This window comes from Macaca fascicularis, chromosome 13, assembly GCF_037993035.2.
Source record: "Macaca fascicularis isolate 582-1 chromosome 13, T2T-MFA8v1.1".
NCBI classification, from domain to species: domain Eukaryota; kingdom Metazoa; phylum Chordata; class Mammalia; order Primates; family Cercopithecidae; genus Macaca; species Macaca fascicularis.
This window is the reverse complement of record NC_088387.1, coordinates 15,868,748-15,885,626: the sequence shown is the minus strand read 5'-3', so window position 1 is coordinate 15,885,626 and position 16,879 is coordinate 15,868,748. Positions and strand designations below refer to the sequence as shown.

Below are 16,879 nucleotides of genomic sequence, written 5' to 3'. Positions count from 1 at the left end.
TTATGTGTTGTGTACGCAATGGTTTACTGCATACATATATATGAGCTCTAATTAATTGACTTAAGAAAAAAGCGCTTGAATCAAATACTTTTATCAGGAAAAAAGACTAGTCAAAAGCTTTTTCAAGGTTATATAACTTAAGTAAAATTTTAAATAAATAAGTTGGCTTTAAAATTATTGGTAATGTTAGAAATGTCTTGAGAACTCCCAGAATATATTTTTATTTGCATTTATTGATCAAGCAATTTTATACTTATCCCTGCCAAATACTATAAGAGGTCAAAATTTGGCATAGGGGTTACAAAACTATAAACCCAGCCCAAAACAGAATGATCTTTGCTTGTGTAATATTTAATAAATAAGATATTGATATTGGTTTAAGGAAAATGGCTACATCTTGAATTATTCAGTAAAATTACTATAACTTCTAATTTTGTGGCTTTAGGCAGTTTAGTCCACAGGCAGTAAGGTTTGTTTTGGGAAAGGACTGTTATCATCTTGTTTCAAAACTAAAGTAGAAATTAAATTCCTCCCAAAGTTAGTTTGGCCCACGTCCAGGAATGAACAAGGACAACTTGGAGGTTAGAAGCAAAATGGAGGAGTTGGTTAGGTCATATCTTTTTAACTGTTTCGGTTATAATTTTGCAATGGTGAGTTTCATATCTTTAAATGATGACTATCGCGGTTTTCATAGTCTAGGTAAACAATTAAAATAAGATAATTAGGTGAATGTAATGGAATAAATACTTGTAGACTTGTCATAATTTGGAATCTGAAGTTAAAATAATAATAGATATTTCATTATTTGAATATTTTTTAATAAAAATATATTGTAGGAAAACATTCTAAAAAAAGTGAACAACTTTTGTCTAATTCAAAGCATTTTTAAAGGTTATGGGTCAGTCACGGTGGCTCACGCCTGTAATCTCAGGACTTTGGGAGGCTGAGGCAGGTGGATCACCTGAGATCAGGAGATCAAGACCAGCCTGACCGACATGGAGAAACCCCGTCTCTACTAAAAAAATACAAAATTGGCCAGGCACGGTGACTCACGCCTGTAATCCCAGCACTTTGGGAGGCCGAGGCGGGTGGATCACGAGGTCAGGAGATTGAGACCATCCTGGTGAACACGGTGAAACCCCGTCTCTACTGAAAATACAAAAAAATTAGCTGGGCGTGGTGTGGGCGCCTGTAGTCCAGCTTCTAGGGAGGCTGAGGTAGGAGAATGGCCTTAACCTGGCAGGCGGTGGAGCTTGCAGTGAGCCGAGATCGTGCCACTGCACTCCAGCCTGGGCGACAGAGCAAGACTCTGTCTCAAAAACAACAACAACAACAACAAAAAACAACAACAAAAAACAAAATTAGTGAGGCATGGTGGCACATGCCTGTAATCTGACCTCCTCGGGAGGCTGAGGCAGGAGAATCACTTGAACCTGGGAGGCGGAGGTTGCAGTGAGCTGAGATCAAGCCATTGCACTTCAGCCTGGGCAATAAGAGTGAAACTCCGTCTCATAAAAAAAAAAAAAAAAAAAAATTCAATGCAGTGCAGAAGGGTGCTATAATGAGCCACCTTTGTTCTCAGTGGCACCCAACCTGAGTATGCTGTTGTTTCTGTTAGCACTTCAAGTTAGGTGATATGGAAACCATCTACTTTGTAATTTTCTGTTTCATGTGGTATTTCTAATTCTAGGGTGAATTTTCATTTCTCAAACACTGGATTTAAGTTTGAAACAGTATGACATGTATTTATTTTTAAAATTATGTTCCTACTGGTTATTCAGAGATAAATAGGATCCAGGTGGCCTCCTGAGGCCTTTCAGTCATATAAAATCTCCTCTTAACATTGCCAAAGTGTATGAGTTTCTAAATACTTTACATAGAATCGTAATACTTATATTATTGCAGTAGGTTACCTCTTGCATCTCTACACATGAGCTTTGATTTCCTTTAATATTTTCTTGGTTCAAGTCCAGACCTCCTCCACAGAAGTAAAAGGTTATTGCTTTGGTGTGGCAAAACACCAAATGTGTACCCTGTATTTACAAACGCAATGTATCAGAAAGGTTCCAAAGTCTAAATGCATTATTTTAATTCTCTGATGAAATGGAAATAATCTTGAATAGATCTAGAATATAATATCCTAATCACTAGTTTCAAAAGACTTGAGAGAATAGGCCAAGTGAAGACCAAACCGAGTTGGTCTAGTTGGGGCTGGAGCTAAAGTAACTAAACCACAGAGATTGGTTTTGCTTGCTGGGGATATGGAGGGGGTTTGCAGGAAAGTAAGAGGTAGGCTGGGCATGGTGGCTCATGCCTGTGATCCCAGCACTTTAGGAAGCCAAGGCAGGTGGATTGCTTGTGCCTAGGACTTCGAGACCAGCCTGGGGCAACTGGCAAAATCTTGTCTCTACAAAAAACAACAAAACCAAAAAAAGTAGCTGGGAGTGGTGGTGCATGCTCGTAGTCCCAGCTACTCTGGTGGCAGAGGTGGGAGGATCACTTGAGCTCAAGGGTTTGAGATCAGCCTGGGCAACAGGGTTGAAACTCTGCTCTACAAAAATTAGCCAGTGTGGTGGTGTGAGCCTCTGGTCCCAGTTGCTTGGGAGGCTGAGGTGAGAGGATTGCCCTTGAGCACAGCAGGTGGAGGTTTCAGTGAGCTATGATCACGCCACTGCATTCCAGCCTCGGTGACAAAGCGAGACCCTGTCTCAAAAAAAAAAAAAAAAAAAAAAAAAAATCTTGTCCAATAGAAAGTTCTCTGATGTTAGAAATGTTTTAGAATCTGCACCGTCCAATATGATACCCTCTAGCCATTCATGGCTACTGAGCAATTGAAAGTTGGCTGGTAAAAATGAAGAACTGAATTATAATTGTATTTTGTTTTAATTAATTTAAATTTAAATAGCCACATGTGACTAGTGTCTAGCATATTGAACATCATAGCTGTAAATTAGAGTGCTTTTAGGGACTGTCTGCTTGAAATATAAGAGTTAGCTTTTTAGAATTTCCCTGACATGTTTTTTCAGCCATTTATATTTGAGCGTGTTATATACCGTTTGGTGTGCAATGAAATATACAGCAATATCCCTATCTTGGAGAAAAAAGCAAACAAGTAAAAATTAAAATAAGCAAAGAGAGACAATACAGAAACACGAGAGTTGCCATAATACACTTTAATCTTCATCACAGAAGAGTTACCCCAAGTGTAGAGGACTTCGGAAAAGCAAGAGTGCTTTCCAGGTTGTAGGGTTTGTAGGAGGAAGGGACTGGTTATTGAAGCATATTATATGTCTTGGGTAGGTAGAAAGAAAGGAAAGGAAATTTCAGGAGGAGGCTTGGTATAAATAAAACTGGGAGGGTAGGAAGCTGTAAGATGTGACTAGGAACAAGTAAGTAGGCTAATTTGCTGGAATATGGAGGTGGTTTGGAAGGTGAAGCTGGAAGTGAAGGCTAGAGTCATTATGGTTACAGCTGCTTTTGAATTCATAGCTAAAAGCTTGGGATTTATCTTCCAGGCAGTGAAAATTCAGTCATTGAAGGATTTTGAGCTAAGGAACAACATAATAAGGGTCTTTTTAAGGAAAATAACCTTACCATATGTGTGAAATAGAGAGAAAGGAGTTAGGAAGCTATTACATTAGTTGAGACAAGAAGTAAAAGGTTTCTGAACCAGAAGGATGGCTATAGAAATAGAAGGAAAACAAGGAATGGTTAGATGGAAATACTGTAAGAGATTTCATAGATTAAAACTGACAGATTTTGCTGACAGGTGAGAATGGATTGTGGCGGCACTGGGAAAGATGAGTCAAAAGGTGACTCCAGGATTGTAGCATTAGCTGAAGATGGGAGAGTGAGTCCAGTTAAATATATAGGCTGGTGAGAAATGGGGCCAGATGTATTACACTAGGACCCTGAAGTTTTTCTTGGAGGGTTCCAAGAGGAAACTGAGTCATTTGACAGTTCACCACCAAAAAATTGCTGGAACGAACAGTCTCTATTTACACATTAGTGATGCATTTAAAAATTAACTTGAACGAAAACTTAATCTGAAAATGTTAGTGTATTATCATGTGAGGACTGAAGCATTTTCAATATGTTAATAAGCACATGATTGTAGGAAATGTAAATATGATAATTGGCAATGATATCAGGATTGTAACTAGTGACTTATTGAGCTTCCCTCTCTCCATGTTGCCACCCTGCTGCCTGTCACCACCTTGCCCCCAGCCTTTTTAATTTTTTTTTTAGTAGAGTGAACAAGAGCAAACACAATAAACTATTCTGATAACTGGAATCCGATATCATTTGTTGTGAGAATTAAACTTTCATTATTACCTAAATATACTGGGTAATAAACTAAAATATTTTTAGTTCTTTTTCTTCCTTACTAGAATTGGAAGTGGAAAGTTAGTCTGGTATCCGCCATTTTCTTCTTGTAATCTTCATCAAATCTCTCATTCTGAGCCACGGTGAAGTGTTTCTTCCAATCTCCCACTGCCCCTGAAATACAGTTATGTGGGAGAGGGTCAGTAGTTGTTGGAAGAGTCTGTACTTCCCTGTTCTCCTGTTTCTGTGTGATGATTTCTATGCCATGTTCCAGGAAGAGCAGTATTGGACAAAACGTTTCTCTTGCTATCCTGTCACTTCCTTATCCTGAAGGGAAGACGACTTTCCTGTCTGATTTGTGAGACGAGGAGAGCCTCTTACCGCCTGGCTGCATTAGTGAGTGAGCAAGACCACTGTGTTACAACAGCAGGCCTGAAGGCTTTCTTGTCTTTCTCTGTGCCCTGCTGCACATCGAAGCATGGTGGGTGCTCATGACTGTAGCTCCCATGCTGTAAGCTGACCAAGAAGGGCCTATTTCTGGGAGGCCCAAGGTACCATTTGAAGAAGAAAAAATATGACCCCTCCCCCAAATTCTCTGATTGTAATCCCTGTTACCTTTCCCAGTTTTATTTTTCTTAATGTTATCTATGTATTCTTTTATTTTGCTTATCACTAGAATATAATTTCCATGCAGGAATGAATTTTTGTGTTTTGTTCACTGCTGCAAACAGTGACTAGAACAGTGCCTGGCACATAGAAGCCCCTCAGTAAGTACCTTTGAATGACTGAATCTGATAGCATAGAACCGACTATAAAATGGATTCTTTCCCCTCTCTGACTTAATTCCATATATTTTCATGTTATTAGCCAGAACTCTTAAGGGAAAGTGGGGATAAGTGGTTGGATTTAGACATCAAATCTTACTCTCTGAATCTTAATAATAATTGGCTAATTAAATACTATTTTCATTTTATCAGTGGCTTCTTAAATACTTCTTTTCCCCAAATCATTTATTAAAGATATTATTTTTTCCTAGCCATAGGAAAGAAAACTCCTCTCAAATGCTATAAAATATTTGACAGTTCTTTTAAGATTATAACGAAAAGAAACTATAAAAACCTTTTCTCATGAATGGAGAAATGGAGTGGTCCATAATTTCAGCAGGAATCGATGAATAGTTTGCCATTGAATTCTGTTTCATAACATCAAATGAAGTGTAATGGACAATTTTATCTAGAACTTTGTCATCTAGTTTCTTCTCAATAAATTCTGTTAGCTTCTGAACTTCATGCTTTGGGTTCTATGATCAGAGTCAAAAGAAGAGTAATGATTTAATAGAATTAGTTTAAAAAGAATATTGTGATGGATTAATGACAGTAACCGGTAACATATTCGAGTTAAAATAAAAATCAAATCTTAACAAATGCTCAAGTGACTCATTTTAACGTGATGACCCATATTGTTCTTTTTTTAGTAATTGGAATCACTAATAATTTTTTCCCCTTAATATGTAATCAACTGGGTAAGCTTAGTGAAACATTCACCAGACAATGACGTACAGTGCCTAGTGAATGGTTCACTGAGGGAGTGTGCCAGGGTTATGTCCACAAGCCCTGCGCAAGACATTTCAGAAGCACAGGAGCAGAAGATTAAAGACCTGACCAAGAGGAAGCTATATCCTGTTTCTGACATTGACAGAAATGTCCCCAGACTGCAGTGATGGCAGGAGGAGGGGAGAGAAATTTTTATTTTTATTTTTTGCATATGTCAAGAGGTACCCATGGCTAGTACCTCTGGTACCAGACCACCAAGTCAAGTGGAACTGAGAGTAGCTCAGTTCCAGTGTAACCACTGATTTCTCATCAGAGGGACATACAACCTTGTGACATCACTGTGGCTGTGGGACTCCTCCGTCTCTGGGAGCAGGGAGCGGGTGGGAAGGGAAAGTGGAAGCGCTTACCCCAACCACTGTGTCTGTAGTGGGCTTCTGCTGTAAAAGCTTGTATGTCAGAAATGTTTCATTTAATTGACCTCACACAGACTAGGAATCAGAGTACTGAGAATTGTGAGCTTTGTGAGGGGACATTCCCAAACAAGATCACAGCAATATTTTAAAAAGTTTTAGGGACTCTGAGGTTAGATTACCTGTTTCGGTAAAGTTTCTTCCTGGCATGCATAATACGCTAGGGTCTACCTAAGCAAAAGAGCCCGATTCCCGGCGACATATCCTTTCTCTGACACGGCTATGATACATGCCGTAGGCAAACATCATCTGCCCGGAGTCTTCCTATGGGGCACAACACTGTTGTACCAAGTAAAAACAATGTAAACACAAGGAGGGAATTTTATACTGATAACCTCATAGGTTGTTCTGCTGGTTCTTTAGTCATGCTTCTGAAAATCCTGGAGCTATAACAATTATTTTAAAAACCACATGAAAATGGTCTGTGTTTACCACTCCTTTGATATTTTGTAGAAATCACTGATATCACAAGGCCCAGCAGTGATTGAACCTTAGAGAAGTGCATCTAAATGGTGATGTGCGCTTGAATCTCGTGGGAATTTTATAAAACTCCAGACTTAGCAGGCCTAGAGCAGGCTCCAGTAGCTTATGCAAACTAGTCTGTGAAGTACCTGTTGAGAATCAAGGCTTTCAATGACCAATTCAAGAACAGAGACTATAATTCTGTATAGAGCTCTGTATTTAGTGGGGTCACAGAAAGTAGCAGAGTAGATGATTATTTACAACAAACATCCACTGATATTTAGTCCTCAAATAAATCTTGAATAGGTAAATCTTATTATCTTCATTTTTACATTTAAGAAAACTAAGCCCCCAAGATGTTAAGTGTCTTTACCAAGAATTGACGGAACTTGATTTCAAGAATTTTGAATCTAAATCCATTTTCCATTGAACTACTTCCTAAACTGTTTCTTAAAGCTATTGGCTGGGCGTCGTGGCTCACGCCTATAATCCCAGCACTTTGGGAGGCCGGGCGGGCAGATCACAGGGTCAGGAGATAGAGACCATCCTGGCTAACACGGTGAAACCCCGTCTCTACTAAAAAATACAAAAAATTAGCCGGGCGTGGTGGCGGGTGCCTGTAGTCCCAGCTATTCGGGAGGCTGACGCAGGAGAATGGCGTGAACCCGGGAGGCGGAGCTTGCAGTGAGCCGAGATCGGGCCACCGCACTCCAGGCTGGGCGACAGAGCAAGACTCCGTCTCAAAAAAAAACAAAAAACAAAAAACCGTATTATGTTCCTCAGTGCTAATAAAAAAACCCAAAAACTCCGGGCACGGTAGTTCATGCCTGTAATCCTAGCACTTTGGCAGGTGGAGGTGGGTGGAACACTTGAGGTCAGAAGTTCAAAATCAGCCTGGCCAACATGGTGAAACCCCGTTTCTACTAAAAGTACAAATAATTAGCTGGGTGTGGTGGCAGGCGACTGTAATCCCAACTACTCCAGAGGCTGAGGCAGGAGAATCGCTTGAACTTGGGATGCGGAGCTTGCAGTAACTTGAGATCGCATCACTGCACTCCAGTCTGGGCGACAGAGTGAAACTCCTCTGTCTTAAAACAACAACAACAACAACAACAACAACAACAACAAAACAAAACCAAAGAAACCAAAATGTGCTAGGATTTTTTTCCTGCTAAACTGCATTTTAAAATAGATATGCAAGGGAGAAATGACACAATCCATATTGGGTAATAACCTCCCTGTAAGGGAGATGTGCAGCATCCTGGGGAGCACCAGGAAGCTGCAGGTGAGACTGTGTGATACTTAAACTCATGATCAGCCATGTGCATTTGGACAAATGACAGCTGTAGCCAACGAAGTGCAGCAATTTTCTGTTCCCCACATCAATCTGAGTCCCTGATGGGGTCAATACATTATGACTTACATGTTTTATGGCCCAGTGGGCACACATTAGATGGCACTGTGCTCACCTTCTTCATGTCCTCATAGAAGAGATAGAGAATACGGTGTTTGTCTTTGGCTTCCCACCATCCTTTCACATGTTCATGCCAGGAGCCCCAGCACACTGGAAGATGGGATGGAAAACAGGGCAATGAGTCACAGAGGTCCTATTATCCCTCTGAAAGGAGAATTTCTGAAGTGAGAGTGTTCCATTAGAGAAGGTAGAGCCCCTGCCGTTCAAAAGAGAGGATTCTTTCCTTCTAGGGTGTTTGGAGATTTTGAGAAATGAAGGGAAACAAAACTAAATTCTCTCACCTTTCCCAGCCAGAAAAGTCTCAAAATACTCTTCCCATGTTCCTGGATCAGGAAGTGCTTTATTCATTCTTTGGAAATGGTAATAGGACACCATGTTGTCCTTGGGATTTCTTGCTACATAGATTATCTGGGAATGATGAGGGGAGGGGAGGGAAGAAGCAAAAAAAAAAACAACAGGTTTTTTTTTTTTGTTTGTTTTTGCTATTACTGCCCAGGCGAGTCGTGTTAGGGTGGATACATTTCACACAGTTCAGTTTTTCTGAGGCTGCATTTTTGTCATCCTCGTTATGGGAGACTTTTTTGTTTTGTTTTGTTTTTGAGATGGAGTCTCGCTCTGTCACCCAGGCTGGAGTGCAGTGGCACCATCTTGGCTCACTGCAACCTCCGCCTCCCGTGTTCAAGCAAGTCTCCTGCCTCAGCCTCCCGAGTAGCTTGGATTACAGGCGTGTGCCACCCCATCCTGCGAATTTTGTGTTTTTAGTAGAGATGGGGTTTCACCATGTTGGTCAGGCTGGTCTCGAAGTCCTGACCTCAGCTGATCCACCCATCTCAGTCTCCCAAAATGCTATGATTACAGGCATAAGCCACTGTGCCTGGCTAGGATTTGTATTAATTTGTGTATTGATGATTGTGAAGAGGTAGACTTTTTTTTTTTTTAAACAAGTGAAGTGTTTTAAGAGGAAATGGAAGACTAAGGTTGTTTTAAGGAGTACAGCTCTGAATTCCTTTTGCTTTTTACCTTACAGTTTTTCTCTAGGAAGGATGGTGGCAACAAGTGAAAAGGAAGATGTGTTTTCAGGATCCGTGGTGAGGGCATTGCCTGAGCTTGTTCCAAACCTGCAAAATTGGTTTTTGATCAATTTCTACTATTTTTTTCTCTATTTGCTTCCAGGTTCTGCTGCTTCCGTTATTGCTACTACAAGTCAAAGCATCTGCAAGAACATTGTAACTATAGATCTGGTGTGAGAGAATATGTCTAGCCCATGAAGAGATGTTTGGCTAGAACTATTCCTAACCATAACAGTCAACCAAATAAATAAGAACCTAAAAAATTCAAATCCTTTCACCAGGGTTATCTTACTTGAGCTTATCCTTTTGAAGTAAAATTAATTTCTAACTAGAGAAACAAAATTTAACTCACTTTTGTATAAACAATAATTCCATTAGAAAACGTCTGTAGTATAACAGTGGCCAGACACAGTTAAAAAAAGACAAAACCACAAAACTCACCAATCATTGTTTGAAAGCCTATAATTTTGAAAGGTTCAAAGACAGTAAAAATCCTAAGTGCATTTTAGGACTGTAGTGAAGTGTGGCTATTCCATACTTACCAGATCCTAAGGATGGGATTTTCCATTCGAGGAAAGGAAATCGTTGATGAGTTGGTGCCCGTTTACTTTTCTCTACATCACCTTCATTTTGTATTAATTCCACTATCTCCTGTGTCCATGTTGTTCCTTATCCCACATGTAAAATGAAGATGGATGGACATTTAGTACAGCATATTCCTTAAAATATGATCAAATACTTGTTAGAACATCTATGTCTTTTTTTTTTTTTTTTTGAGACAGGGTCTTGCTCTGTAGCAAGGCTGGAGTTCAATGGTGCAATCTCAGCTCACTGCGACCTCTGCCTCCTGGGTTCAAATGATCTCACCTCAGCCTCCTGAGTAGTGGGGGTTACACGTATGCACAATCACCCCTGGCTAATTTTTGTGCTTTTTGTAGAGACAGGATTTTCCCATGTTGCTCAGGCTGATCTGGAACTCCTGAGCTCAAGTGATCTGCTTGCCTTGGCCTCCTAAAATCCTGGGATTACAGGTGAGAGTCACCCTGACTGGACCATCTATGTGAATTTAAAAGATAGGTTTTAAATGGGATTCAGAAGATAACATTCCTTATTTATATCTTATTATCATAATATGAATTTTAAAAAAATACTCCAATTTTGAATGGACATTAGACTGATAAATATATATTTTTTTCTGTCACAACTATTAATTTGGATTGTTATTGTTCTCTTGATTTAGCTGTATTGTCCTTAGAAAGGGCATTCTCCCCAAATTGTGTTCTCCTATAGAGAAATGACTAAATGGCTTTCAAACTCTCTTTTTCCCAGTCACATAGCATAGGAGACACTTAGTATTTGTTGGCTGAATAAATGAACCATTAGGGTTTGAACTTGATATTGACTATTAGCACTTAGTATTCATTTTTCTATTTTCTCTGTTTCCCCCATATTTCATGGGCTGAAAGGCTATAAAAGGCCTTCCCTAAACTCCTTTGCCACTAAGATTCTGAAGGCTATTTAGATCCCTCCAGTGAGATGCATTAGCCTGAGTTTTGGAAGGCAGTGGGGAGATAGAAGTCATCCTTCCTGAGGAGGTGTCTGCTGATAGTAGCCCCAGCAGACAGAAATTTTGCAAAGACCATTCCACATTCCATGGCCCAGTGCCCTAGACCCAACCACTGCCACTGTGGCCATAGGTAGAATGGAATCCCCCAGCTTCAGTCTGTCTGTGTCTTGCACTGATCCTGACTTATACAGTGATATTGTGCTATCAACATAATCTTCACCCTTTGATGAATATCTGTTGCACCAGTTGTTTTGGCAAAATCCAGGTTAAGAGGATGTTGAGTTATTTTAAGACGGCTTTTTTATCCAGAGACAGGGTCTTGCTCTATTGCCCAGGCTGGAGTGCAGTGGTGGGATCCTAGCTCTGTGCAGCCTCCCAACTCCTGGGCTCAATGGTCCTCTTGCTTCAGCCTCCCAAATAGCTAGGACTATGAGTACACACCACCACGCCCGGCTAATTTTTAATTTTTTTTTTTGTAGATAGGAGTCTCCCTATGTTGCCCAGGCTGGACGCAATCTTCTGGCCTCAAACAATCCTCCTGCCTTGGCCTCCCAAATTGATGGGATTACAGGTGTGAGCCACCACGCCTAGCCAGGATGGCTTTCTGAATCCTGATCTAGGTTGATCTTTCCTGTATTATCTGGCTGAAGTTCTATAGATTCCTTTTTCCATATTCTCAATGTAGTGCTTTTAAAGGCCTAGAATAAGGGCATAAGTTAGAAATAAATTAAATTATATTTTATATTTTATATGAGTTGGTCTCCTGTATTTTCTGGCAGCAACTTTTATTACAGGACGAAGGGTCAAGATATCTTTAGTTATCCATGCAAAGAATATTCTAGCCATTTGTACTAGTTTTATGACAATTCATAGCCACAACACTGAATGTCTATAATGAATGAATTGAATGAATTTATAGACATGAGCCAACATGAGGGCAGATTGAAATGTTGCTAGAGGTTCTGGGGTGAGTGGAATGACTTCTCAATTTATTCTCTAGAGGTCAGTGATTCCATGATGTATTTTTTCTTGTCATTCAGAGTATTATTCTTTTAAAAATTTAGGGTGAACTATTTTTGCCATCTATGCTTGTTTCTTCTTCCTTTTAATAAAATAGACTTCATTAACGTATATGGTTTTAGTTATGATTAAATATTACTTTAGATGGCAAGCATTTAATTTTCTTAGTGTGCTTTTTGAATTGCTTAAACCTCATTAATGCCAGGAAAAACCTAAATGAACCATATTTTAGTACTTGCATTTGGCAGGTAGAGAAAAGATTATTTAGGTACTGAATTGATAATCAAGTGGAATTGTCGATGAAGTTAAGATGGTAAGATGTGATCCTCACCAGTGGCTACTTTTAGAAATTTACATTCAGACAAATTTGATCCTGAATGGGCTCCCGATGAGTAAGTTTGGGAAATCAGGACCAACATGAAACAGACGGACAAAGAAGAGACCAAGGCCTCCGTGTTCCTGCAGAATCTTCTGTCAGGATCTTGAGAGATAAGAACAAAAGAGGGTTTTGAACAGTCTCAGAAAATACTGAGGTTTAGATTTTTTGGTGTGTGTGTATTTGTGTGTGTATAACAAGAGTTTTTGACAGCTTGATTTTGCAAAGAGCAAACGTATATATAATTTGTGTGTAGACCAAGTAAACTATTTCTGGTAGATATGTAGATATGCAAAAATATTTATAGAGAACTATTTCCACCTCATCATCCCCCAATTTTTATGATGTGGTTGCTGGGCTCAAGCTAGTCCTACTTTTACAGACAACTTTGTTAAACTGATTGTTGAGATAAGAGAGTTGGTTCACAATTTACCACAAAGGAAGGTGGAAATCAGAAGGATGGTTCTCAGACCGTGAGATGGGAGGGCTGCTGAGGTGGTATCAGCATTGCAGAACCAAAGCTCCCCTATTTCTTTTCCAAATCAGCCTCGGGATCTCCTTTCTAGCTCACACACTCAAAGCAGCTTTTTACAAGATTTGCAATAAGGGCCTAGATTGGGAACGAATAAATAAACAAGTATACCCTTTTGCTCTTAGCTGTTTTCACTGTCTCCTGGGAAAGTAAAAAAAAAAAAAAAAAAAGTAAGTACATCATAACATCATAGGAAGGTTGAATTCTAAAAATTTGTGTGTCATTTTAGTATGTTTCGGTATAGCTTCAGTTTCCACTAGTAACTTTCTTTAGCCGTATCACTCCGTCCAGTAGAGTTTTCCAGATCAACTTCTTTATTTCATGACTAATGCATCCTTCCCACTTACCTTCCTAACTCTCCTCTTCCCCTTCCCCTGTAAGCCCTTCCACCTACCTGCTTTAGGATAGGTAGAAATAAGCAGGTCATCAGGCTTGGCTTGGAAGTTCCAGATCTCATCCCAGATGTCACAGGTGACTGTGGGTTGAAGAATTCCCTTCACGTAGTTGACACTTAAGCGCTTTGTTCCATCAAATGTAAAATCCTCCATCTTGTGTAAGGCCGTTAGTATAGGAAATCAGAGGGCTCTTCCAGACACAAAGTTATCTCTCAGTCAGCATATGGCTGCATTGTGGATAGAAGCAGCTCTCTGTCCACCACTCTACCACACTATCCAGCCCTCTAGCATAGGCCTGTCTGGGAAAGCCTGGTGCTGGCCAGCAAACAGACAGAAAGTGAACTGCAGGCCTCCCGACTCAGGTTCCAGGGAACTGGAACTCTTGTTTGAACTTTGTCCACTGGCAGTTTCCTGAGGACTGCAGCCCCCTCCCTACCAGGCTGTGACGTCACAGCAGAGGCGGTCATAAACCCTGCTGTCTGGGTCCCGTTCCAGCCCTTCTGTTCTCTGTCAGTTAACAGGACATAGTGTCACATTGTTTATATCCCTCGTCTCTGTATCCATTCAACCCTTCACAGATATTTTCATTAATTGTTTCTTAGTTGTAGGATTTGCCTGTGAAATTACGGATTCTACACAGAATGACTTCCCTGAGAGACTGCAGGGACTTTCCCATGGGCTATTAACAGTGGTGGCCTGGATGGATCTGAACCTCCCAGTACAAACATCTGCCAGGGTCAGCTTTGTTATTTTTTAAGAGTAACATAAATATTGCTAAACTGGAGAAGGCTCCTTCCTTTGTAGGGGTTTCATCACAGCCATGAAAACATGCATGCCTCATTTAAAGCAAAATGGATGCAGAAAACTCCAGAGTTAACAGAAGACAGTGGCTGCCTTAGGAATCCATTCTGCCCCTGGCAATCAGAAATTTTACAACTTGCTTCAGTCCCTGCCCCCAGCCTGGCCTGCACCCCAGGGCCATGCCACACTTGCTCCCCGTGGCAGCACTCCTTCTTCTGGAGATCTTGTTGGCTCTTGTGTGTCTGGCTCTTGTCTGATTCTCTTTCTTCATGTCCCGGCTTGGGTGCCCCCTTTCTGGAGAAGTCTTCTTTGACTTTCAGTGTCATCTCAAGTAGGTCCCTCCTATTTCCCTGCTCATGGCAACTTGTGTTCCTTTAGAGCAACCATTGACAGTTAGTTTTGCTTGTTTACTTGTTGGCATTTTCTGTCTCTTTCACTATAAGGTGCATGAAATGGGGTCTGTTGTTTTCTCACTGTTTGCCAGCTGTATGCCTAGTGCCTGGCATCCTTCTATTTCTCGAAAGAATGAACGAGTAAAACTAAGCAAAAATTGAGGAAGCGAGTTCTTTGGGCCATGATTATGTGGGGACTAGGTGAGTATGGTGACTGTGGCTTGACATCCTTCAGACAGATGTCAGGCTGCCTGTATTTGGATCCTGTGCCAACTCCCAGTAGCTGTGGGCAATGGCAGGTTACAGAATCTCTCTGTTTCATATCACGCTTTTCCTCAGGTTTGAATTGAGGATCTTAACATTTCCTACCTAATAGCATGGTTGTGGGGAGATAAAACAGCTTATTTAATGCTTGGGAACAGGGAAATGTTGAATAAATTGTAGTTATTAATAATAATCAGTGACTTTGTGCACCATTTCTCTGTGGTCCACTTTCTGGATGCAAACTCAGAAAAGATCAGTTCTTTGGCTTTCCCTGTTCCTCATCCCCTCCCTCCTGGCTGTGGTGAGGTGGATGGGCCTTTGAGACAGAGACTACCAGGTGGAATGCCTGGGATGCATATGCATTTAAACAGACTGATAAAAATCACCTATAATTTTTCAGTTAGATTTTGTTCTACAATCTTTTCAGCCCTGTGTGCCATCAGAGTACAGTGGTAGATATTTGGCAATGCCTTAGCAGTTTTGACTAGTGCGTTGTGTGCTAGAGGGGAAGGGCTGGGAGACGGGGGAGGTTATGCTCCCGGACCCAAAGATGACTGATTGGCATTGAAAATAGATTCGGGAAAGATAGAAAGTTCCAAATAATCTGAAAAGTGATCTCGACTACGAACACTGCTCTTACTCTTACTTAATGTTTTTACTCAATAGTACTTTCTCATGAGGTTAGGAGAATTAAACAGATGTATTTAGTGATTATAAGAATAAAATTGGTGCTAAGTCTACATTTGACAAGCATTGCTTTGGAATTCTAAATATATGGGTTTGAATTTAAACGACCCCTTAATAGCTGTGTAACTTTTCTAGTACTTATCTCTTCTGAACCTTTCATTTTTTGTTAATCTCACTGGGTTAATGTAAAGTTGGATGTAAATAAGGTAGCCTGTAGTCTTGGGACATATTGGGTACCCAAGATAAAGCTAATATACTCTCCTCCTCTAATTCTTCCCTGAACCTCCTTTTCAACCCTGTCACTGTTTGTTTCTGAGCATGGAGAGGAGATTCCAACTCTCAACGCACTTTAGACGTCCTTGTTATAATCGTCCTTGTTATAATCTACCATCTTGTTCAGGCCTCTAATGTGATTCATTTGCAAAATTTATAACTGGGGTTTCCAAACTCTTTTTTTTTTTTGTTAGGAAAATCCAGAATGCTGGTTACTACCCTTAAACAGGTCTCTGTTTGTTTGCTTTTTCTAAAAGGAATATGTCTAAAAGATGTTTTGACTCAGCACACTGTTTTAAAAGACACCCGGCCAGGCGCGATGGCTCATGCCTGTAATCCTAGCACCTTGGGAGGCCAAGGTGGGCAGATCACCTGAGGTCAGGAGTTCGAGACTAGCCGGGCCAACGTAACGAAACCATTACTCTACTAAAAATACAAAAATTAGCCAGGTGTGGTGGTGCATGCCTGTAATCCCAACTACTCAGGAGGCTGAGGCAGGAGACTCGCTTGAACCCGGGAGGTGGAGGTTGCAGTGAGCCCAGACTGCACCACTGCCCTCCAGCCTGGGCGACAGAGCAAGACTCCGTCTCAAAAAGAAAAAAACAAAAAGACACCCATTGGAGAGTGAACTAAGCCTGTGTTGAAAAATTTGAATCGAAATGGTCTTTGATCTTTGAATCAATATTTAGCATAGGGTTATTATAAATTACTTATTTGTTGTTCAGTACTTGAAACCAAAGCAAGAGGAAGAACTAACAAGTCCACATAATTAAAACTGGAATCAAATCCAGATTGTTTAATTATTGATAAATATCTATGGTTTATTCATAACTTTTCTCCCTTCCTCTATTTAGATGGCCTTAAGGTCATTCTATTTGCAGTGCACTATTCCAGAAGCTGAGTAGGGAGAAAATGAAACTCAAGTGAATTATATTACTCTTTGCTATAATACTTTAATCAGCTTCAGAGATTGAGGGTAATTGTGAGTTCTTAGTGAGGGGAAGCAAGGATGTAGGCAATCTGTAATTTCAGACAATTCCTTAAAACACAACCTAAGAACCTCTTACATTCTCAGAAAAAATGAAAAGCTGTGTCAAATGGTGGGTCATGTAGAGCTTCCAGCTGCAGCAAATATAGATACAGGAAGCCCAGTTAAATTTGAATTTTAGATAAACAGTGAATTAATTTTTAGTACATGCATTTTCTGTGCAATATTT

The 16,879-nt window shown here is 40.3% G+C and overlaps 1 protein-coding gene and 1 long non-coding RNA gene across 10 annotated transcripts in view; one reads left to right on the top strand and one right to left on the bottom strand.

Annotated features, from left to right (window-relative positions):
- LOC135966776 (uncharacterized) overlaps positions 1 to 16,879 on the top strand; it is a 407,986-nt gene that overhangs the window by 57,171 nt on the left and 333,936 nt on the right. The gene's annotated exons all lie outside the window — the stretch shown is intronic.
- On the bottom strand, positions 3,159 to 13,647 carry SULT1C4 (sulfotransferase family 1C member 4). 6 transcript variants are annotated; one of them, XM_045368846.2, is made up of 8 exons: positions 13,245 to 13,647; positions 12,274 to 12,423; positions 9,898 to 10,023; positions 9,306 to 9,403; positions 8,567 to 8,693; positions 8,281 to 8,375; positions 5,446 to 5,626; positions 3,159 to 4,500 (listed from the first exon to the last, which is right to left on the bottom strand). In XM_045368846.2, the coding sequence occupies exons 1-8, from the start codon at positions 13,396 to 13,398 to the stop codon at positions 4,388 to 4,390; spliced, it is 1,044 nt and encodes a 347-aa protein (XP_045224781.1). In that variant the 5' UTR covers positions 13,399 to 13,647; the 3' UTR covers positions 3,159 to 4,387. The 6 variants fall into 6 exon arrangements, with proteins under 6 accessions (XP_045224781.1, XP_073867310.1, XP_005575267.1 ...); XM_074011209.1 differs by lacking the exon at positions 9,306 to 9,403; XM_005575210.4 differs by lacking the exon at positions 12,274 to 12,423.

Excerpts from the sequence above, each read along its gene's own strand:
- SULT1C4 (XM_045368846.2), bottom strand. The coding sequence starts at position 13,398 with ATGGAGGATTTTACATTTGATGGAACAAAGCGCTTAAGTGTCAACTAC. Across the intron at positions 10,024-12,273 it reads ATTTCTAAAAGTAGCCACTG|GAACAACATGGACACAGGAG; the intron begins GTGAGGATCACA and ends ATGTGGGATAAG. Across the intron at positions 9,404-9,897 it reads AATCCCATCCTTAGGATCTG|GTTTGGAACAAGCTCAGGCA; the intron begins GTAAGTATGGAA and ends CCAATTTTGCAG.